General features: G+C 55.9%; 1 protein-coding gene across 1 annotated transcript; it reads right to left on the reverse strand.

Moving 5' to 3' along the window:
• Positions 1-308: 308 nt before the first annotated feature.
• Positions 309-19,788, reverse strand: F8 (coagulation factor VIII). The gene is made up of 26 exons (XM_420193.8): positions 19,456-19,788; positions 17,012-17,136; positions 16,737-16,859; positions 16,040-16,252; positions 15,000-15,071; positions 14,543-14,632; positions 13,071-13,292; positions 12,596-12,833; positions 11,926-12,100; positions 11,240-11,333; positions 10,614-10,825; positions 10,141-10,291; positions 9,825-10,034; positions 6,535-8,839; positions 6,036-6,201; positions 5,713-5,907; positions 4,840-5,068; positions 4,564-4,746; positions 4,251-4,367; positions 3,321-3,392; positions 2,969-3,054; positions 2,687-2,842; positions 2,233-2,377; positions 1,362-1,510; positions 918-1,094; positions 309-708 (listed from the first exon to the last, which is right to left on the reverse strand). The coding sequence occupies exons 1-26, from the start codon at positions 19,722-19,724 to the stop codon at positions 553-555; spliced, it is 6,330 nt and encodes a 2,109-aa protein (XP_420193.5). The 5' UTR covers positions 19,725-19,788; the 3' UTR covers positions 309-552.
• Positions 19,789-23,538: the final 3,750 nt, after the last annotated feature.

The raw sequence follows: 23,538 nt of genomic DNA on the forward strand, positions 1-23,538 counted from the left end.
GCCATGTCAGCACAGCATAGGAAGGAGATTAAGGGAACTGAGGGCCAAAGCCCAGTGCTGAGTCGGGTTGTGCAAGCACTGCCTCCAGGCGAGGCATCCGGATCCCCACTGGTTGTGAAATGTGCCCTGGGGAGGGGAGCAGTGCCTCTGCCCCCAGCCCTTATCTTTGCCACCGCCTCCTCCAGGGCTGTGCTCGTGGAAAACAAAGCTGAGGATCGCTGGGGCTCATTATTTAATTACCAACTGCTGGTAATGCTGACTGAGCCTCTGGGGACTCCAAGGTTGGAGAAGAGGAGAAAGTGCAGAGATACTGGAAAATTACTGTTTAATTCTTCAGCATTACATCTGACTATAAGGCATGGGGTAGATGAGCAGCAGGAAGAGAGTGATGACCAACAGTCCGCCCTGTCAGCAGGAGCCATTAGCACAGCAATGGGAGCAGAGAAACCTCTGCTGATGCCACCAGCACCTCCTGGACACACAGGGCCAGCTCCGGCCCCAGTAGGAGTTCAGTGTCCAGCTGGACGTGAGTCCATGGGCCAGCTCTGCCCATCAGTACTCCTGCTGGGTGTCACAGCCAAGGAACTCTATCCGCAGGGCAATGTGGTTGTGCCAGTGGCGGGGATGTATCCTCACATAGCGGGCAAAGAGCGGCGGCTCCAGGCTGTTCAGCACTGTGCTGGTGTAATCTCTGTTTGCCCTGAAAATCTGGAAAGGAGAGAGGAGTCTGTGGGGTGCTGGCTGCTTTGCTGAGCTCTGGTGCAGAGAGCCCAACCAGTGGCTTGAGGGCACAACCGACACGGACAAGAGCCTCTTGGGAGCTCTTGAGAGTGGAAGAAAGCACAGCTTGGTTAGCTGCTGTTACAGAACTGCTGTGGGCATGTTTGCTGCCCCAGAGCTGCTGCAGTTCTGCCTACCTTCTCCTTGCCGTTATGCAGGACCCGGCTCCAGTGGACACCATCCTGGCTGCTGGAGACAGCAAACTCCTTCACAAACATGTGAGTGAAGACAGCCTTGGCACCTTGGGTTATGATTGCAGTCACCTTCTTGGTTGCTTCAAAGTCCACCTGCAACCACTCACTGGGGCTGTTGGTCTGAGGAAAGACACATTGCTTTCACTCTTCAGCATCACCAGCAGCTATGAGAAAAAGACTCCTAGCAGCTGAGGCCAAGCTGCAAAATGACCCTGCATGCCACCCTGGGCTTCACCCACCCCATCAGGGTTAGAGCTGCTGGGGGCAACCTGTCTGCATCTGGTATGTGTGGCTGAACTCAAGGTGCCCTGGCCAGGAGAGGAGCGAGCACCCAGCCAGCCTGTTTCATGCCCCAGCTGCCTGCCTGGGGTCTCCTTGCTGGGCTACCTCTGGTCTCCATGCATTGGTCCTTCCCTGCAGGTTCAGGCGGGCCTGGGAGGGTGACCAGCTGGAGAAGATATTGGAGCTGTAGGATGATGCGGAGATGCGCTGGTCAGGGATCCCTTTGCTCTCCATTCCTAAGGGCATGGAGCAGCCTGGAAGAGAGAAGCAACTTGGCAAAAGGGGTACCAGACACCCATCATGGAGATGCCTCCTGGCTGCACGCTCCTCCCTCTGCCCTCTGCACGCAGCATCTCCTGTGCTTTGCAGCACCATCGCCTGTGCTGCTCAGTGCCTTTGCAGCATGGCTCTGGCTGGGCAGTGACAAATGACACCTGTCACTCCTCCCACCTCTTTTTCTTCCTGGAGATTTTATCTAGGAGGAATCTGGAGTATTTGTTTGTCTGCCAGGACAAGCTCATTTCAAGGGGAAGGATGACTGGAGACACACTGGACACACAGATGCCTGTGCATCTGCCTGCTGTGGGGTGCCAGCACAGAGCTGCTGCCTGTAAGGATCTGCCTTGCTCTGTGCAAAGCTAAAGAAAGGGGCCCAGAGCAAAAAGCCAATAGCACATCTCTCTGCTTGTTCCCTGCTCCCCAGGCTGAGGCAGCACCTCCCCAGCTATCAGCTCAGCCGCTGCCCAAAGTTTCCTGTGCTTCAGGACAAAGTGGTGAGGGCCCAACGCCCTCCTTTTGCTACTGCTCTCTCTAAAGCCGCAAAGCCATTTTCCAGCTTGGCTCCCCCAGCCCCACCTCCTGCCAACTCCTTCCCACCCGAGGGGACCTGAAACATGGGGAATCCCAAATCTGAGCACTCAGCACCCCTCTGGATCAACCCCCAGCTCCGGTGCTGGGTGTCCCAGGTGGGACTTACTGTTCAGATCGCAGCCAATGAGCTCCATGCGCAGTGTGGTGCGGATGCTGTAGTGAGTGGGGTTGATGCGGATGTAACGGGCTATGATCGGAGGGTTGAAGCGATTTTCTTTCACCGTGGTTGCGTCCACGTTTGCAAAGAACATCTGCAGGGAAGGGGTTAAAAAGGGTGCTGTTGTGTCGGTGGAAAGAGCTAGACAGGACAAGGATTAGCATGGACAAGATCGTTTCAGTCTGGCGCTTCTGTATCTTATCACCATCCTTACAAGAGAACAACAACAGCTCAGGGGATATTTTGAAGGGTGACTCAGACCAAAGAAATGTGAATGGGGCAAATCAGGGCAAACCACTGAGAAATGGAGGGGGAGAAACTCAGGGTCTGCGCAAATGGACTTTCTAATGTATTCACTGAGTTGGTTTCTTTTTAAATCAGTCCTGGTTCTGATCCTCCTCACCATCTGTGTACTGGTGGTGTTGCCCTTGTATTTCTTCCACCTTTGCCCATCGAGGCTGTAGAAGACAATAAACTGAGAGACGTAGAGACTGGAGAGCCTCTGGCGAGCTCCTTGAGTCTTTATGCCATGAATGATCTTGAGGTGTAAAAGGTCCACCTGGGAATGAAATGCAGGGGTCAATCTCTGACGGCCATGTGAATGGGTCCTTCTGCAGGGTGCACCAGACCGTGTGTGCCCTGGCACTGTCCCCAGCAGTACCCATGGCCATAGGACCCCTCTCACCTGGATCCAGGGGTTGCCTTCACCGGTGCTCCACGCGTTGATGGAGCCGGAGTTGTGCAGCCTGGCCAGCTTAGGGGCCCACGGCCCTGCAAGGAGAGAGCGCAGGGATGAGGAGCAGGAATTGGTGAGCTGCCCACCTGCAAGATGAGCCCTGAGCATCGCCGGTCTCCTGAGGGGTCAGCAGCTTCAAGCAGGGTGACGTGGCCCTGGTGCAATGGGGAGGCACCTTCACGTCCCAGGGGGGACCCTGACGTGGGCATGGATGGAGGGGACTTGCTCAAGTCTAGCTTTGACCACGCTTGTGCCGTGCGTGCTGAATGAGACCCAGCCCCAACAACCACCCCAAACTCACCTTCCTGCCCTGATGCTGTGATCTGAGAGTCTGCAATGTAGCCTGAGGCCATGCCCAGAGCGTTCTGGCAATCTGCAGGCAAACAAGAAGAAGAATGGGGATGGCTGCTTGATAGAGGCCACAGCAAAGGTCCCGTCATCAATCTCTGGCTGTGCTAGTGCTGCTCTTCCATCCCCGAGCCCATGACCTCCTGTCCCCATGTCTCTATCTCCCAGCAATGCTGACAAGTGGCTCTTCCTTACACCTGTGTCTCACCCCGGGCCTTTTTGTTGCTAGGCAGCATCCTTCAAAAACAAATATCACGTTGCTAAAGGGAAACCTGCCTGACAGTCCTGTCTCCTTCTGCTCTGCTGAGCAAAGGGCTGTTTGCCTCTTATAATAACTTGTATTATTAGCAACTTGTCACATCTTGGCATCACTGCTGCATGGCAAATGCTTCTGGGGAAAAAACACGCATTTGGAAATCTTAAGCAGATTTTTAAGTTATGGAAATGTTTTCTGGCTGACATTTACTGCTCCTTTAGGAAGAGGAGAGGGGCTGTCACAGTGCAATAAAGCACCAGCCTCACTAACTGCTTCCCCCCGCATTATTTACAGAGAGGGAGAAACGTGTTGTTCTGGAGGAAGTGGGGCCAAAGGTTTCCTGTGCACTTGGCATTTGCTCTCAGGGATGTTTCCATCAGAGCGACCTGCCAACAGGCAGCATTGCACTCTGTGCCTCAGTTTACCTCTTGGGAGAAAATATTTGCAGCCAAATAAAGCTGGTCTCTAACCTTCACCCCAAACACACCTCTGTGAGGGATGTGTTGTGGTTGGCAAGGGCTGAAGTCAAAATATGAATTGAATGAGAACCCAGGGGATACCGATTGGACAACCCATGGGGACAGGGAGCTCAGAGCGTGCTGCTCTGGGCACAAAGGGGTCACTCACCCTGGTTGTACACGAGGAAGAGGGCACTCATCCCAGCCTGCAGGTGCTCCCCCACTTTGCACTCCACCCGCCAGATCCCAGCGTGTGAGGGCTGCATCTCCACCGTCCCAAAGACACCTGGCCAGGAATGGAGAGCAGAGCAGAGGGGATTAACCAGTCATAGCACAGTGCAATGGTGCCGAGTGTTGTGCAAACGCAGAGCCTGACCCTTTCAGACCCATTCCCCATCCTTGCTGCCCCCCAGAACATCCTAACAGGCGCAGACATGAAGCCATGCAGCCAGGTTGTGCACGGCATCCGTGCCGCGTCTCACCAGGATAAAGGTTGTAGACTCCCATGCGATACTCCTGGCTCGTCCTGATGCTGAACATCTGCCCATGGAAGTGGACAGAATGGATATCTTCAGTGCTGCCCATGTTCAGGAGGTGCCAGCGGATCCGCTGCTGCTGAGCCATCACCAGTCCGGGCAGAGTGTCCCCCACGTAGCCATTGATGGCTGGGGAAGGCAGCGGTCAGGAGGGCCTGGACCCCTTCATCCTTCCCACCCCAATGTGTTGTGGGATGGAAAGGGTAAGGGCCAGGTCCTCACCATGAAAGGAATGGTTTCTCCTAAAGTCAGGGTTGTCCAGCTGGATGCGGCACGGCGGGCGGCAGTTCCTCCTCATGTTCTCTGGGAAGTACCAGCTCTTGGTCTCATCAAAGATGGTGAAGAGCAGGGAGAACTCCTGCACGGCCAGCTGCCGCTTGAAAGCAGAGTTCAGCACCCCACGGCGGCAGATGATCAGTGGCCCAATGAGGCCCGAGTGCAAGTCCTTCTCCTGCAAGACAAGTTTGTGTTGGAGTGGGATGCGATGCTGATGACCATCCTGGGCAATCTGATCTACTACTTGATCTAACAGTTTGCAACCCTGCCTGTGGCAGAGAGGTTGGAACTTGATGATCCTCGAGGTCTCTTTGAACCCAACCCATTCTATGATTCTATGATCCTACAGTTCTATGAAAGTGATGGTCCTGTCCACATCCCTGACCTGGTTTCTAACCCATACACAGGACATGGCATGAGCAGTGCCATTTTCCACAGCACACGGAAGGGAAGGGAAGGGAAGGGAAGGGAAGGGAAGGGAAGGGAAGGGAAGGGAAGGGAAGGGAAGGGAAGGGAAGGGAAGGGAAGGGAAGGGAAGGGAAGGGAAGGGAAGGGAAGGGAAGGGAAGGGAAGGGAAGGGAAGGGAAGGGAAGGGAAGGGAAGGGAAGGGAAGGGAAGGGAAGGGAAGGGAAGGGAAGGGAAGGGAAGGGAAGGGAAGGGAAGGGAAGGGAAGGGAAGGGAAACAGCGGCATAAGTTCATCACTATATTAGTCAGCTAAGAATCTACACAGCCAGCAGCTACTCTAAGCACAGCACCATAGGAAAAGCCTTGACCCCACAGACAGAGCCCGGACGTGCTGCGCACAGTTCTCCACCCACCAGGTCCACGTTGGAGAGGTAAGCCCAGGCCTTGCAGTCAAACTCCTGCATGGTGGGTGCCATCTGAGACAGCACTTTCCAGGAGTACTCCCGCACCTCACCGGGCTGCACTGCTTCACCTCCATGCAGCTCCTCGTAGCCTTGCAGCGAGGAGTGGAAGGAGAAGGGCCGTGAGGCCAGGTTCTTGAACTTGACCTGCACCGGATGGGAGGGGAAGCAAAAGCTCATTACCCTTTTTGCAATCCCTTTACCCTAAAGGATCCCACTGCTCAGTGAGCAGAGCCAACCAAGGGGAGAGATCGGGGTTTATAGGAAGAACTCGCCATGATGGTGTCTTCAATTTCTGCCCTGATGTACGGCCCGAGGATGCCCAAGTGTTCGTCCAGCTCTCCCCGCATCGCCGGCTGGGTGAAGGAACCATCCAAATACTCTCGGAAAATCACCTTGCGGTACTGCCGGAAAGGTTTCCTCCTGCCGCTCGTGGGGTCCCTGCAGGAGTGATTGGAGTTAAACAGTTAAGGTGACACTGTCCCCAGGGCACAGCCACGTGCACCTATGCTGAGCAATCTGGTAGCGAGGGGAGCAGATCTGCTCTACCGACAGAGCCTGGCACATCCCTGAGCCATTTGCAAGGATGCTCAGGGACTCCGGAGGTATCAAACTCCTTACTGGGGATGCAGTGCTGGGAGCATCCTTCCCCTAGGCTACCTGACTGGGTCACGTAGTCACAGACCTGAGTTCCTGGCAGTCCCAAGCTGCTGACTGCGTATGGAGCCATGCCATGCAGTGCCAGCGGAACACATGAGAGGCAGCAACACTTACGTGGCTTTTAGGAAGTGCTGGGGTCTCTGGTTCCCATATTCCCATATCACCTCCATTGCCGCAATGAAATATTGTCGTATCTGCCCCTGGAAGGAGCGTGGGTCGTGCTCATTTTCCCCATAGATGTCAAAATCCTGCTCCGTATCACTATAGTCATCGTAATCCGTGATGTTAGATTCTGACATTGAGAGGCCAGAGAGGGTCTCGTTGTTCAGGTTGTCCCCATGTTCTGCTGCATGGCTCCTCTTCCCCACCGTGCTGCCACTTTCCCCATCCTCCTCAGGCTCTTCCACTTTCCCAGTTTCTGCAGGGACATCTTTCCTGCCAAGCACCACCTGCTGCCCATCCGAACTGGCCTGCACATGTTTGTCTGGTTTCTCAACAGTGCTATGGTTGAATGCAGGGCTGCTTAGAGGCAGGGAGGTGTTCTCCTTAGGAGCCACTTTTGTAGGGATTTCATCAGGTTTTTGCCCAGAGGTGCTCTCAGACACAGAGTTCTCTGTGGCATTGGCTTCCAGATGCTGGGGACTGAACCAGGTCCTCTCCCGATCTGGCTGCTCCACAGCATTTGTCTCTTCCTCCAACTGGCTTCTCCCCTGTGCCTGCCTGCTCCACAGAGCCCCCCAGGCAGCCCCTCCACCTGGCTGCATGGCAGCCAAAGCTGGGCTCTGCAAGCCCACAGCACGCCCTGCTTCTCCTGGTGAGACTGGGTCCCAGTTTGAGGCCACGTCTGTTCCATTGTTACCATCTTGCAGTGCTGAGCTGCTGGCTGCCATCACTGCCTGGCTCTGCGGTGCTGCCTGTGTGAGGAGTGAGCTGCTTCGCCGATCCTGCCCTGCTCCACTACCCACAGTGAGGGACTCCCTGCTGCCAGAAGTGGGGCTGGGAAGACCCAGACCATGCTCCAAGCCTCTGCTCTGCAGGGACCTGGCTTGTCGGGGTCTCGAGCCGGGGACACCCATACTCAGTGCATTTGGGAACTGCCTTGTGTCATTGGCCACGAGGTTTGATTGGGGAAGGACAAGGCTATCTGTCTCTGGCAAGTCCTTAGTGGCTGTAGCATCCTGAAACACTGCCTCCAGGATTAACTCATCCCTTTCTTCTGTTGGTAAGTATCTGGAAGGCTCAAGGTCATTGCTGTGTGCAAAGGTGCCTTTGGCTTCTTCCATGCTGCTGTTTGCAGGCAAGGAGTTCCTCATGTCTGTAAGGATTTGTTCTTGTACACGTTGTAGGTCTGAGAAAGAAATATTTTCCCCTCCCAAAGATTCATTAAAACCTTGTGAAACCACTTTGTGAGGTCTTTTATTCAGTTTGGCATCTAACTCACTGGAGGAGCGATTGCTTTCTACACTGTGGCTCTGAGAAGTCCCGATGTCCTCTGTCCTGGCAGAGGGTCCCAAAGGGCTGGCCGGTGTGAAGGAGGAGTTATGGTTGCTGCCTAATGTTGGTCCTGTATTGCTTGGCTCCCTTGACTCATGGAGATTTAAGGGTGTTACATCAGCACCCTCTGAAGATGTGACTTGAAGTCCCAGACTGTGCTCCGGGCCGTCCTGTTGAAATGAGCTCCTGGTGCCTTGAAGAGGGCCTTTGCCAGCAGCAAACACAGTTGAGTTCCACAGATCATATGTGTGAGCCGTTGGTTTTTGAGTCTCTGTTTCCAGCATTTGCAGTGTACCACCAGCCTGGACCACTGCTGCTTTTGCTGGCTCCTGTACCTCTAAGACATTTGTCACCTTCCTTTCCACCATAGCATCTTCTGGAGCTGGCTTACTTTGGTACAGACCTTCTCTTGAGGTCACAGTGCCACGGACCTCTCCACTGATGTGTTTTCCGGATGGGAGAGCCCCAGCACCTTGGTCCTGGCTGATGGTTTTTGACAGTTCTTCTTCATCTGCCAGGAAGGACTCATAGGACACTGGGTCATAGTATGTCTCTGGCAGAGAGGAGGTGGAAACATCATCTGGATGTGGGCTCCCTGGGAATGCTGACGTGCCATTGGAAGAGGGTCCAGGATTTGTGCCGTTGTGTGGGAGGGCCCTGTGGCTGGATTCTGTCAAGCACAGTGCTGGCTTCCTTGTCCCATTTTTGGGAGAGGTGACATTGTTGGGCTGCTCGCTCACGCACGGCCTGCGCTTGTTCTTTCTCTTAGAGAAGCCCCTGGGTTGGAGCTCAAAGTCTTCCTCTTCATAATCCTCATACTCTTCCTCATCAAGACTTCCCTCAAGCTGGCACTGGGTGACCGTGAACTTGGCATGCATCCCTCGGTCTCTGAAATCAGGATTCCTACACCCCAGTGTCCAGACGCCTGTCTCAGGGGAAGACAAGAGGACACCATCAGCCCTCGCAATGAGGAATCAGAAGCGAATCAGATGGGTTATTAGATAGACTCATAAAGGCTGGAAAACACCGCTACGATCATCTAGTCCAACCGTCAACCCACCACAACCCACCCCTTCACAGCGTGACACACACTTTCAGGCCACCTCTAGGTCACGTTAGTGATCTCACAGTCCCCACAGGATCTTTGAGCCGTCAGGACTGCAGGTGACATCAGAAATGAGCAACACCGGCAGGGCCGGGTGCTTCCTGCCACAAGGGCTGATGAGAAGTGATGCACTGAGAACCCACAGCACCCCCGGGATGATCACAGCAGAAGCCATCACCGTAATCCGCCCCCGAAGACGCGATGGTGCCTGCAGATACACGTCTCCCCCAGACAGTCGTCACGTCTCTCCCACTCAAAAGGAAAGCAATGAGAAGGCTGTGCTTTGCTCACATCCCCGCCGAGCGGCGTGCAATAACGCAGCTCTGACGCTGGGGAGAGCTGTCATCTGCCGCTGGCCTTCCTCGGATCGGCAGAGCTGGGATGGATGCAGTTTGTGGCTGTGGCTTAGCTTGGCGCACCGCTCGTGAGCTGCGTGCTAAAGCCTGCTTCCTCCATTGGTATGGAAATGGTTAACGGTACCACTTTGCAAATGCCAAGGGGAAAAGAAATGCTGAGCAGGGGGAAATGGTCAAACCCCAAAGTAATCAAACTCCCAAATCCTTCCTTGGACTTCTCTGCAGCCGGAGCTCCTGCTCTTGCAAAGTGGCGTGGGTAAATGAGATGCCATGAGCAGCACCAGAGGAATGTGATCACTGCCTTTCACTCTGCTGCTCCAGCAGCTGTGCATCCCTCTGCTTCCAGGGCTGCCAAAACGTGGTCAGGCCCCACTGCCCAGCAGGGCCCTGGCTGGAAGTGGTCCCTCCACCCTGCTGGGATGCTGTATAGAGTAGCCCGTGTTACTCACCTAGCTTTTCCACACTCATGAAGACGGTTTCTCCAGAAAATGGGAAAAGGGTGAGCACGTCCTCAGAGACCATGTTGCGCTTGAATGTGTTTCCAGAGAAGAAGACTGAGAGGAAATCTGACTGAGCCCCAACGCTCAGCACGTACCAGTACACGACTTCGTGCAGACAGAGCTGCAGTTGCAGGTTGTCAAAGACAAAGCCGTTAATAGCTGGAAGAGAGCGTGGGGTGAGAGGTTCGGCAGGACCTGGAGCTGCCATGCAGCTGCCCTTTCCCTGGGGCAGGGAGCAGCGGGGGCCTCCCTGCTTTGCACTCACTGTGCATCACGTTGGAGGCGTAAAACTCGGGGTCCTGCTTATCCACGTGGGCTGCATCGGTGCAGAACCGCCTGATGTTCTCCTCCAGGTACCAGCTGCGGTTCTCATCGAAGACAGAAAACAGCACCAGCCTCATGTCATCCGACATTATCTGGGAGCAGAGAGGGAAGGGGATGCTGCTGGTCCATCCAGATCAGCCCCAGAGTGCCATCTGTCCAGATGGGCCCCTTTGTCTGGGTGCATGGAGAGCAGTTCACTGCTATCCACTAATGTAGGATCCAGGATTGGAAAGAGGGAAGGAGTGAGGAAGGCAGAGGGTTGGAACTGATATCAGGGTTGAACAGGACAGTCACATTTGGTTTTAGCCAAGTATTTCTCCCCCCCAGTGTTATTTCAGTCCGTTAAAGTGACAAAGCACCAGCTTGCTAAGGGAATGGGAAGCTCTCTCTGCCACACCTGGAGGGAGGACTCACCTGATTTCCTCTCTGGTCCATGGATTTCTTGAAGCAAATCAGGAGGGGCCCAATCAGGCCTGAGGCTGTGTCTTGCACTGGGTTGATGGAGCTGTAGTAGAAGCGGGTGAGGCAGCGAGGATCCGCCTGCGTTGGCCCATCTTCTGTTGTGATGCTCCACCTGTAGGTGAAGGACTGGCCAGGGGCAATGGGAATGTCCTTCACGTCCTTCTCTGCCAACACACAGATGAGGGCAGATCTATTAGCCCTGGGCTGCTCCTCCAGGGGTCATCTCACTTCATTAAAGAGCTCAGAAAGGTTTCTTGATGGCACAAGGCGCATAGAAAACTTCTCAAACCCAGGGCCAACCCAGGACCAACCCTGGGTCAAGTGAGGATGGAGAGCCATGTGCCTGACTTTGAAAGCCCTTGAGACTCTCAAAAACTGAAAGTTTGCCTGGTCTCTCAGCTATCCAGGGGAGGTTGAAGACAAAGGTACTGAACTGGGTCTGGAGGTCTCAAGCACTTGGATGGATGGGTTAGTTGGGCAGCTCGTCTTAACACGGGCTGCAGAAAGCTCTCCTGGCCCAGGAAAATGGCATTGGCCACCCCATGTGCTGAATTCCCATAGCCTGCCTACAGCCTTACCTTGTGAGGGCTTCATGGCATGGTATGGGTTTACGCTGGTGAGGCCATGAGGGTAGATGTTGTATGGTCGGCTGGCTAGATTCCTGAACACGATCTGAAACAAAGATGGCCATTGGGGATGTTGAGCTCTGTCTGGATGCTGTGAGCCCCGGGTAGGGGTGAAGTTCTGGGCCCCGGTGCACTGGGATTGGTATCTGCCAGCACTTAAAAGGAGCCTGTGCAGGACCACAAAGCAGGAGGCAGGATAGAAGAAATGACTGCTTCTTTACCAGTCTGCTCTGCCCATCTTTCCAGGAGGTACCCACTTGTTGGACGTTTTGGGAGGGCATGAAAATGTCAGGTTTATAAACGGCAGGTTGCTATCTTTAGTCTAACTTTCCACATGAGACAGAAGGGCTCTGTCAACCCAGGAGGCCCCGGAGGACCAGGGCACAGCACACACAGCAGGCAACAGCCTCAAAGCACTCCCCACTTCGCTGCGTGAAGCCCTTCATTTACTTCCCTAAATAGCTCTATTGGGGCTTTGCCAAAGGTGGTACCTTCACCTCCATGCCCACAGACACACAGGGAACTCTGGTGCAGGGAGCAGCAAAGCAAAGCTCCTGGAAAGCTCCCAGTAGCAAGTAAGAGCTGTTAGGAGGAAGAGCACCCTTTCCAATCTCTGCATGGAAAGCAATTTCTCTTACCTTAAACTGATCTCCAACCTCACCCTTTAGGACAGGCCCCAGAATTCCCTGGCCTGGCTGGGATGACACCTTGCGCTTCTTGAAGGTTGCATCCTCGTACTCCACAAACATCACTTTCTTATACTTTGACCCGATCCGCTGTGGTCCAGCCTCCAGGAACAGCCTGCTGGTGTTTCTGAAGGCAAGAAAGAGCAAATAGCAGCATGCAGGATGCTGCCCGAACCACAGCAAGACCTCCACCTTCCAAGGACCGGCTGCCCAGGACCTGTTGGTGCGTGGAGTGGGGCACCATCCCTGCAATCTCAACACACGTGCTGGGGAATAACATTGCAAGTGATACTCATTGGCACTGCAGGAGCCCCAGGGCTGGTGGGGAGCCCCAGGAGCCCCGTCACCTCTTCTTCTTTCTGAGAAGAAATTCTTCCTAATGTCCAACCTAAACCTTCCCTGGCACAACGTATGGCCATCGCCTCTTGTCCTATCTTGTTCTACCTAGATACTCTCATCCCTACAGGACACCCCAGTGCCTTAGAGGAGTGTCAGTGCCTCAGCTAGGCTGCACGTGGGCCCATGTGCAGGGAAGGAAAACAGACTTCTGGGGAGAAGGGGAAGAGCTGGCAGGGCTGCCTCCCTGAGGAGCAGCTCCATGGCCACAGGAGCTCTCTCTCACCTATCCAGAGACGGTGGCTTCACGGGGGCATAGTCCCAGTCCATTTCCTCTGCTGCGATGTAGTGGGTCCACATCACAGGGTCCTTCTTGGCGAAAGAGCGCACCTGGATGACATGATAGCCTTCCTCGTCTTCTTCTTCAGCTTCATCCGTGTACTCTGGCTCGTCTGAGGGCTGCCCCATCTTCTGTTGGATCTCGTCTGGGCACTCTTCCACCTTCACAACAGCCTCCATGCCAGCTGGGTAGGAAGGGTCATATCGACTTACCTGCCTGGGTAAGTGCCAGGCTCTGCTGGGAGATGGCCTCTCTGCTGCTATCTCCATCAAATGCACCATGGTCAACCCATGCCATCCTGGTCAGCAACCAGGTTGCACATCAGTAGAACATGGCTGACCAGGAACGGCCTTGGAGATACAGCACTGCACAGAGCCCAGCCAGTCCCCTGAATTTCTTTTCCCCTGTGCCCCGAGGTTACCTTGCTGATGGGATGGCATTTGGCAGAATACCCGAAATGAGCCAGCTGTCCCTGGCATGGTCTGGGCCGTGAGATAAGTGGCGGGGGAGATCTCTAGGCTGCTGAGACGGTGGCCCCTCACCAGGAACGTGTGGCCTTCGAAGAAGATGGAGTGGACTTCTGGCCCAGTGCCCGAGGCAATCACATGCCAATGGACCTGCTTCCTGTGGCACAGCGTGAGACCTGCCAGGGGGAAGGACAGCACCCAGGAGTCATCTCCACGTCCCTAACCCTAGCCCTAACCCCAAACTCCTGGTGTCAAGGATGCAAAGCCTGATTCTGAGAAGCATGGAGCTGGGAAATGGGATGTATGTGTCCGATCATAGCACTGGCAATCCTGATGCTCCAACAGGACAGCTGGGACAATGCTCCAGCAAGTCTTCAGCAGGAGTTTAAGTACCCCAGGAAGGGCAGAGAGAGGTCACCAGGATGGTTTGAAGGCTGGAGAAAATTCCTTCCTCGGAGAGATTCAAAGAGCTCACCGTGATCAGGAAATGGGAGCAAAAATAACTTGTAAAAGGATTCTCCTGCAGAGAAATAGCTGTTTGCCAAAGAGCTCTGTAATCTCATGGGGAAGGGAATAGTGAGAACAAGTTCCTGGAAGGTGAAACCAAACAAAGTCAATCAGAGTCAAGCACTTTGTTTTAGCACTGAGCACCATAAGTGACTGGAATAGCCGGAGGGGAGGCAGGGTGGAGGCTCTGCTGTGAGGCCACAGGCTCCCTGTTGTCACCACTCCATCATGACCTGCCCAGGTAGGGGTGGGGTGGATGTGAGCACCTTCACGAGGTGAAGACCACGAGGTCTGCTCAGCTCTGAAGTTCCATGTGCCCGTGATGCCAGGGAATGCAGGGGAGTTTTGCTTTTGCCTTTTATTGGAGAAAGGCCAGATCCAGGTGGGAGGTTTCAGGGAAGGGTTCATCAGGGAGTGATTGCTGATGGTAACGTCTCTCCTGATGATATTTCCCAGTTTGCCCTGGAGATTCTTCACTACCAGGCAGCTCTAGATATTCCTGACTAGACTAGATGATCTTAGTGGTCTTTTCCAACCTGAATGATTCTGTGATTCTATTATTCTCCCAGAAGAACACCAGAAACTGCCATTTTCTACATTCACTGAGACCACAGACAGCCTTTGCTTTCCCTTGATGGAAGCTTTCCAAACCCTACAGAGGCGCTACCAGAGCCAGGCCAGTGAGAGCTGGATCCTGCCCTCCATGCTACGCCCAGCCTACTTCATAGGGCTATAAGAGATGAAACTTTGCTACCAGTGCCACTCCTGGAAAAGTCCAAGGAGGTCAGCTGCACTTGGAACACACACAGCAGATCCTGCCTCACTCTAACTGGGCAAGGGGAAGGAGATGAGATGTGATGGTCTGTCTGCTATTCCAAGTGCCACCTTCCCCCTTTGTCCCCAGCACAGCAGTGCTCACCGGGCAGTGAGCTGTTGATGTAACCATTGATGGTGTGCAGCTCTGTCCTGCTGTGGGCTGGGGAGTTGGGCTCCGAGTACCAGCTTTTCCCTGTGGAGAGAGGAGGATGTAGTCAGCTCTTGCTTGAGAGTATTTCAAAGAAAAATTGCAACCTTCCCAGCATGGTGAAACAGTCTGAAAGCCAAAATCCAGGGGGGTGTAGTGCTTGATGGAGGTTCATAGCAGGCCCGGCCATGGTTTTGCATGGCAGTGAGCACTGCACAAAACAGGACATTGATCCTTCAGGACCGTGTGAAGGGAATAAGTGGTGGGTGCAAGTTTGGGGCATGGAGGAAGGAGATGTAGGAGCTCGGTGTAGGAGCCGAATGGCTGCACCTGCATTGCGACCAAAGCGTACGCCCCAGAGCAGGCTGAATGCAGGTGACACCAATGTGCTCAGCTCACTTAGCTTAGTTACCTTCATCAAACACCGCAAAGAGCATCACGAGGTCTTGCTGCATGTTCTGTGCCCCATCTCTCACCAGCGTCCCTGCAACAGGACATGGGATGGGTCTCTATACGAGTCAACAAGTACCATGCCCACCTCCCACGGGAAGTAGCTTTCTGCCCTCCAAGAACTGTTAAATCAAGACCAGGCAGTCCCCCAAGCCCGGTGGCTGTGCAGTAGCTTCCCCCAGCAGGCTTTGAAAGGTCACTCTGCCTTGCCTTACCCCATCACTTAGTCACCTGGAAGAGCCCGTTTCATCCATCCCTTCATCATCCCCATTGTCTGCACTGCTTGTCTAGACATCGCTCTGTCAGTGGAGGAATTGCTGGTGGCGAGTCACTGGGCTGCAGACAGCACATGGGAGCTGACTCGCACCCCACAGGTGCTCATTCCTCTCTAGTGACTACAGAGGGGTCTGGACAACTACCTATGGGAGTCTGCTCAGCCACAGAGGGCCAATCCCACGCCAAGTTCACTTTTTGATGCCCTAAAGAGTGTTAACAGTCAAGACGTCATCTCCATGTTCATCAGAAGGAAGAGGGCAGGCACAGATAGCGTGGCTGAGGCAGTGCCCCAGGCGTCCTGCCTCTCCCCTTGCTGATAAAACCTCCCTTTAGGTCTTCCAACTAAATCCTGTTTGGCAGAGTGCCTTGGCTGGCAATAAATGATCGTAGCTGGGTGAAGATCTGAAGGAAAGACAAACATTTATGCTTCCATAGAAAATCACCTTATGAGTAAGTGGGGTTCAGCTACAGGGCAAGATTTCATCTCTAGTCTAAAATCTCACAAGGGAAAGAAGTAACCAGGTACTCTCCAGCAAGGAAATCCAAGAGGGTTTGTCTACCGCATCAGTAAGGGACTCTTTGGGGAAAGGGCTGAACCCCCAAAGTGCTGCTGCTGACCACAGCTCACCGACCCACTGCCACACAGCCTCTGGAAGGCATCTTTGGGTTTTGTGCCTCTCAGATCAGGACTGTACCTGGCCCGTCCCCATCCCGTGCTGCCCTTACCAGGCCGGCACACAAGCAGGGCTCCGATCAGACCGGAGTTGGTGTCCTTCACACTGTTGACATTGGAGGAGTAGGAGTGGGTCAGGCACTGGGAGTCACCATCCGTGGGGCCTTGGTCCTGCTGGATTTCCCAGATGTAGGTGTGCGTCTCCCCTGGATCCACCCTGTCACCCTCCTGCTCTGGCTGGCTGGTCTCATCCTCATACCCTGCACCTGCAGCCAGAAGAACAGTCTGATTTCCCCAAAGCATCATCCCCAGCACAAAGAGCCTACACAAGAGCTTCTTCCCTGTCTCAAGCCCTCAGCTAGCCCAAGTGCTGCAGGCAATGGCTGGTTTCAAGGCAGTGAGCAGAGCCGTGCTTATTGGGGACATAGACCTCCACCTGCCCCAGTGCTGGACATGCATGGTTCTACTGGTTCTAAGAGCCCAATCTTAGGTTAAACCAATGTACTACCTCTCTAATCAGTACAGGCTTGCTCTGGGCTGAGCATGATCTTGCTATTCTCCAAGCTGAGCCAAACCTGTGCCAGCTTGTTCTCTTGGAGTAGGTGGGCAGCAGGGTCATAGAATCACAGAACTGCTTGGTTTAGAAGGGACCTGAGTGATCATCTAGTTCTGTGCTGGGGAGGGACGTGTCCCCTGCTGGGAGGCAGGCACAGAGCAGGAGGTGCAGCCCGTGGTTATCGCCACACTCACCCTCTGACGCCTTCCAGTAGGACACCCCAACGGCATGGAGGTTGTAGGGGCGGGATGCCAGGTTCTTAAAGGTGATGACCACTGTGTCATACACTTCTGCACGGATGGTGGGACCCAGGAGACCTGGAGGGGAAAAATGATGGGGTCAAGCAGCAGGGCTGGCATAACCACCCACGGACCCTGAGGTCCTGTTGCTGGATGAGGAGCTGATGGCCCTCACCAGCATCCACCATGAGTCTGGCCGCTGGGCTCACCACTCTGCAGGTGTTTCTTACCCATCCACGCCGGCTTGGGCTTGGGCTGTGTGAAGGATGCATCGAGGTACTCCACAAACACCGCCTTGCTGTACCTCGGGAGGGCACCGGGCATAGTGGGCTGTGGTTCCCGTGGCCCTGACACACTGCAGGAGGAAGGAAAAGCTGAGTGTATGGAGCAGCTGCAGCCATCCTCTTCCTCCCTTTCCCGCCTGGGATTGCTCACTGCCGCATCCTTTCTGTTTGCTGACAACCACAGGTGTGTTTGGAAAGGATTTTCTCAGCTCGCGGATGTCGACGTGGCAGTGATTAATGTCGTGGCATTCATCACAGAGGAAGAAGGGACAGTGGTGCATGGCACGGTGCCACACGGGGCTGCTCTGCCCCACAGCCCCCCGTGCCCTGTACATCCCCAGCACCTGTATGTGCGCCACATCACACATCACCTTGGCCTTCCTCCTCAGCTCCTCCCAGGAAAACAGCGGGGAAACGTCCCCGCATGCCTTTCTTTTCTGCCCAAAGTGGCATTTCCAGCCAGACCCTGAGAAAACACTCCTTGGAGCAGGAGGCTGAAGGATGCCTGAGTGTGCTTCACACCCCACTTATCTCCACTGGCCACTTTCGATCTGTAAGCAGTTTAGCAAATTCATTTTCCAGAAGGAGTCCAGCCCGTTGGTCAGGATAACAAAGCCGCTCCTCTCCCCAGGGATTTCAGAGGCTGCTTATCAGCCCCAGCCCCAGCACTGAGCCCATTTCCAGTAAGCGGACAGACCTCCTCCGGCCCCGCTTTGTTTGGAGCAAAGACCAGGTGGTGTTCTCTTCCCACTGAAGAGACAGCGAGGTCTGAGCCCAGGCAGCAGCTCCCTGCCTGGCTATTCCTCGAGGGGAAGAGGAAGGAGCCAGAATGACTCAGAAATAGAGGACAAGGCAATGCACTCGCCCCCACGCTGCTGTCGGGAGACCCTTCCTTGCGCACCCCCCCCACCCCGGGGCTGGACCCTCAATCTCTATCTCACAGAAAGCCCAGCGTGGAGCTCTCTCTGAGACCTGAGGCTCCAGGGCTCAGCACGGGGTCCCAGCCAGGGTGACAGAACCGCTGCAGGGACCGAAGGGGCCATTCTGAGCACAGGGACGTGTGGCCGGAGTGCTTTGGCAGCTCCCTGCACTCCAGTCCCCGCCGACTTCCTACCCCGGGGCGGCTGAGGAGCAGAGAGGTTCCTGGCTCGGCTGAGCAGCATTGTTAGCAGCACTATCTCTGGAGCCAGGAGGCGGCCAAAGGCAACACCCCGTGCTGCCGCAGCGCTCAGACAGGTTGGTGCTACATGGCCGTCAGCGCAGAGCCGGAGCTGGGAGCCCCGGGGTCACTCTGCTTGTGCTTGGGAGGAAGAGGAGAAATGGAACTCATTGGGAAGGTGAAAGCAGCTCAGCCCGGTGGCTCACGGCAACAGCAGCTGTCCTCCTGGAGGTGCACTCCCAGGGATGCTATGGAGTGCTGATCCCATGAGGGAGAGGCAGTGGAGTAAGAGGGATGCGGGGCACAGCTCAGAGGCATGTGGCTCATCTCCGTGTGCCCTTTCTCTGCACTTTGGGTATTTTCCTGTGTCCGTCTCCATCTCTCATTGGTGGGGAAAGACTCATGCCTGGGAGTGGCTTCTGGCTGTACAGGGGTGTTAGTGGAGCAGCATGGGGCAGAGCCCCCTACCACCCACAGCTCTGGCTTCCCATCAGCTCCAAGCACTCATCCCATCGATATCACACAAGCAAGCAGAGCAGACGGCAGCTCGAGCCCCCACAGCACCTCCAAGGGGTACAGATGGACCCACAGTGGGGCATCTCTCATCTCCACTCCCCACCCCCCTGCTCAGAGAGCCCATCCAGTGAGAGGACACACAGCTTTCTGTCTCCAAATGCCACCATCTCAATGCCCAAACAACGCAACAGCCACTTCTTCCCCCTGCAGAGCACTTAGGCAAAGCCACCATACCTTCCTCCCTCCTCTCGCTGCATACCAACAGCTTTTTATGCCCAAGCACTCGAAATTCTATTCATTCCCTAAAGGGAAAAGCCTCAGCCCCAGCAATGCAGCGCAGGCAGAGATTAAGAGCTAGAAGATGGGGACAGGCACAGCACAGAGCCTTCACGCTGTGAGCTGCAGCATGGGAACACCGCTCCCAGAGCAGAGGGGAACGGAGTTCCACCTCTGCTTCTGTCTCCCCAAAGCAGCTGAGATACAGAGCAGAGGAGGGAGAAAGTGCGGCTGGAAGGGCAGCTCCCAGCACACCACAGACACGAGGTGTTAAAGCAAAGCAGGGCAGGTCTACGTTCTCCCTGCAGCTTTATCCCAACCTGGGTGGGATAAAAGAATGGCACATAGGGGTTTCCTACCTGCCCCATGTATACCCACCCAGACCCAGAACCACATAGGCCAGTAGCCCTGAGCGGAATGGCAACAGAAAGATCTTTACCCCACGGGTGCCTGCAGTGTGGAGAGCAGCTCGCTGTGCACGTAGTCCCAGGCGGTCTCCACGGCCCCAATGTAGTACCTCCTGACCTCCCCGCTGCCCTCCCCGAGCAGGGAGAGGAGCAGGAGGCAGCGCAGGGCTCCCAGCAGCATCGTGGGGAGCAGAGAGCCGAGGGGTGAAGCGCTCATCCGACAGCTGGAATCTGCAGAAGGTGATCCCGAGGCGGCACCCGCAGCGCTCCGTCGGCGTGCTGGAGCCGCTCCCAAAGGCATCAGGGGGAGAATCGCAGCGCGGGTTAACGGAGCGTGTGAGCACGGCCTCTCCCTCTCTTCCTCCAGGGTGGCAATGACAGGAGGAGAGGAAAAAACAAAGGGAAAGGGAGGGCAAACACGGCGCGGAGCTCTGCCGCGGGACCCAGCAGGCTCCACGTCCTGGCCCGCAGCCGGCAGCGAGGTGAGGAAAGGGAGGGTTGCAGAGGAAGGGAGATTTAGGTGCGGTCTGTGCCCGGCTTCACCTTTCTCACCGCACGGGGCAGAGAGGAGAGCGGGTTTGGGGCTGTGAGCCGTGGGTCAGTGCGGGTTGGGCAGCCCGAGGGACTGACAGCTGCCTGTCGGACCTGCGAGCCCCCGGAGCACAAGGAAAAGGCAGTTTAGGGCGGGATCCCAAAGGGCGATTTAAGGCTTGCCATTAGAATGCAGCTCTAGGTGACTTATTGCTGGGAAGCAGCAGTGGCCCCGCGCCCTGAAGACAGCAGGCGAGGGATGCTCATGTGCATGCAGCAATATGGGCGTCTCTGTGTCCCCTGGGCGATGGTTTGGCCCCATAACCTCACCTTGAGCCACGTGGGGAGATGGGGAGACACCCGGGAGACCCATCCCAGCAGCTCCTCTCCTGCTCTGCTCCCAGAATCCCACAGAAAAGCTGGATGAGGAACAACGCTCTGTGCCATCCTGGCAGCTGTGGGATAAGAGAGGTGGGAAGCACCCCATAAATCACTGCAGGGCAAGAGGAAAGCGAGGGCAGCCCCAGCACTGCAGAAGCATCTGTGGGATGGCTCTGAGATCAGGCTGGCGTTTGGGGCGTGCAGATGGGGGTGATGGAGGGGTGGGTGTCTTGGGGTCTTGGATGGGAATGCTTGTCATGAGGTCAGGAAGTGCCTGGGGATGGTGTGGGAGCTGGGGGCTGTGCCTTGGGTAGGGCCAATCCAAGAGGGTGAGGATGGGGGAACACATCCCCACTGTCATTGCTGGGACCTCCACTATCCCAGCCCCATCCCGTTCCCCACAGGGCTGGGGACACCTCCCCATCCTCATCCTCAGTACAGGGCCATTCCTCAATGGGGACATCCCCTCTCATCCCACATGCAACCCCAAGGGGAAAAAACCATCCCCGGACAACATTTTGGGACAAAACAAGCTGTGTGTCACAGGGACATGCTTTGCACCTGGCCCCACGGCCACATTCTTGAGCAGGGCTGTGGCTTTCCATGACAAACTCTTCCCATCCTTCCATAACCACGATCACCGCTCACCCCTGCACATGTCCCCACAACTTGGAATGGGGTCTCTGCTCACACAGGGGAGCTGTCACACTGCTCAGCACACGGAGCTATAAGGGATGTCGCCCCGTGCTGGGAGTGACGGGCAGAGGGCAGACAGCCGTGCTGCTGGCACTGCTCCCCAGCACACGGACGTGACTCCCTTCCAGTCGTCCCCGCCTGGGAATCTCCTGGAGCCGCAGGACTGTGTGCTCCCGGAAAGGCTGGAAAGGAACAATGTCACCGAGCAGATAGAGCTACGGCAAGGGGGCAGAGGGCAGGTTGGGGTCAGGGATGGGAAGGGACACTCTGGGCTCTGAGATCACAGAGGAGGCTGCAGTGGCAGCAGCCCAGGCTCTGACAGAAGTTACATTCTTGGCACAGGCAGGTGCTGATGGATTGCTGCGTTTCACCATTCCCAGCAACCAGGAGGCAGCCCCAGATTCCTGTCCTGGGGATGGAAGAGCAGGTGGGATATGGGGTCTGATGAGAGGGTGCAGAAGGAAAATGATCTGTGATATCAAGAGGGGATCCAGAAGTGAGACCGAAGGGCACCTGGGGCTCTGCTGCTGCCAAATGGTTTATGTGATCTGCAGACAAAGCCCCGGGAGGGTTTGTCTGAGAGCAAACAGCACTGCTATTTGCCATGAGTAATGCAGGGGCACAAGACAGGGAGTTGCTAGGAACCACCTGGCCGATGTGGGGAGGGAGCAAAGGAATGGCCCCACCACTGCCCAGTGTTCCTGAGGGCTGTGCAGAGCCATGCAGTGCCACTGCAGCGTGTCAGCATCTCCTGCACAGGGATGGGTGATGCTGGAGAATGGCAGCGGCATCGCGTCCTGCTGGGGGTGCAGTGTTGGGCACATCCACCCACCCATCCCTAGGAGCTGCTCCAGGGCGCTGTCCTGCAGTGCAGATGGGATGGGGAAGCCAGGGCTGGCTGCTGGCATCGGGAGAATGCAGCTTGGGGTGTGCCAAGGACCCACGTGCAGGCAGAAAGCGCCGGCTGCTTCTCCGAACTGCGCACATCTCAGGGCTGGGGAGGGTAGAAATGACTCAGAACGCAGTGCGAGGTGTCTAATCTCTCCTGGGACTTTTTGTGTGTGTCTCTATGTGTTTGTGTGTGTGTGTGTGTGTGTGTGTGTGTGTGTGAGTGACTCACGGTGGCTTCTCGGGAATGCAGAGCAGCTCCGCAGCAGCGGCCGCCCACGGGGTGCGTGCCCTTCCCAGCACTCACATGGGCAGAGGGCACAGTGACAACGAAGGACCTGAGGGCCGTGACACCCATCCCTCCTCCTCTGCGCCCAGGGCACAGCCTGGCCACGTGGGCTCGCAGGCACACGCTGCTGGCTGCTGGCTGCTGGCTGCTGGCTGCTGGCTGCTGGCTGCTGGCTGGCACGTACCCAACGCAGTGGTCATGCCTGCCTGGAGCCACGCCATGCTGACTCACGGTGCCGCGCACCACGGCGGATCCCCGTCCCTCAACCAGAGCAGAGGATGCTGTGGGGGATTCCGACCTCCTCTGTCTTCGCAGGCAAAAGTCCTTCCTTTAGCACCAAAGCTCTGGCTTATGGGGGAAACACCTGGCCCTCCTGGTGCAGTTGCTGCCCCAGCCCCCCCCAAAAAAGGGATGCAGCCCCACACTGAGCATCCCGCTCACAGCTGTGGGAGCCCACATACCCAGCTCTGAGCCCCCTCAGCACAGCCCCAGAGCAGAGATGCCGACGTGGAACAGGTCCCAAAGCGGGTTCCCCCCACCCCCTCCTCTCCCTGCAGTAAGTGGGGCAGCGGGGCGGCTCTCCTCTCCCATTTCCCATGTTGGAGGCGGCTCTGGATGGCTCAGATGGTGGAACACGATGGCTGTGCTCCCAGAAGGCACCTGTGGAGCTGAAGGGGGATGTGCATTTAGGCAGAGACATGCATTTAGGGGGGATGTGCATTTAAGGGGAGATGTGCATTTAGGGGGGCCCACAGCCAGAGGACGCTCCCACAGCCGCTGCCTTTGCAGGGATGCTGCTAAAAGAGCTCAGCCCTGGGAGAAGCAGAGCAGCCTCCAGGCACGCAGTCCTTCCTAAGTCACCTAATTACCCCGGTTGATTAAATGAAGCTCAGAGCAATTGCTTTGCAGGATGCTGTTGCTGGGTCAGCCTGAAGGTGGGTTTACGTTCACTGAGCCGTGCAGGTTTTGGTGCCCAGCTCATCATCTCGGATGCTAAAATGGGAGGCTGAAGTAACCCCTGGACCTCCAGAGGTGGTTGGAGTCATCCACACATCCCCCCCCACCCCACAACGGCGGCACTCAGGGCCCGGCACTGCCCTTCCTCCCCGTCCCTCAGCTCTCAGCTCAGGCATCCCTGCACCAACACAGCTCCTGGCGAGCCACAGACAGGGCTAAATTTAACAACAGCAATTGAGCGTCACTCCACGGGGATGGCTGGTTCAGAGCTGTCCCAGAAAAATCCTCTCTCAGTCATTGCAGGGAAGAAACGGATGCACAGAGAGCTCCCGCAGAGCCCGGAGCTGCTGCCCATCGCTGGGATGCAGCACGC

The sequence above is a fragment of the Gallus gallus genome, chromosome 4 (genome assembly GCF_016699485.2).
Source record: "Gallus gallus isolate bGalGal1 chromosome 4, bGalGal1.mat.broiler.GRCg7b, whole genome shotgun sequence".
Taxonomy (NCBI): Eukaryota; Metazoa; Chordata; class Aves; order Galliformes; family Phasianidae; genus Gallus; species Gallus gallus.

Excerpts from the sequence above, each read along its gene's own strand:
- F8 (XM_420193.8), bottom strand. The coding sequence starts at position 19,724 with ATGCCTTTGGGAGCGGCTCCAGCACGCCGACGGAGCGCTGCGGGTGCC. Across the intron at positions 16,253-16,736 it reads CTACTGGAAGGCGTCAGAGG|GTGCAGGGTATGAGGATGAG; the intron begins GTGAGTGTGGCG and ends TTCTGGCTGCAG. Across the intron at positions 1,511-2,232 it reads CATTGGCTGCGATCTGAACA|GCTGCTCCATGCCCTTAGGA; the intron begins GTAAGTCCCACC and ends TCTCTCTTCCAG.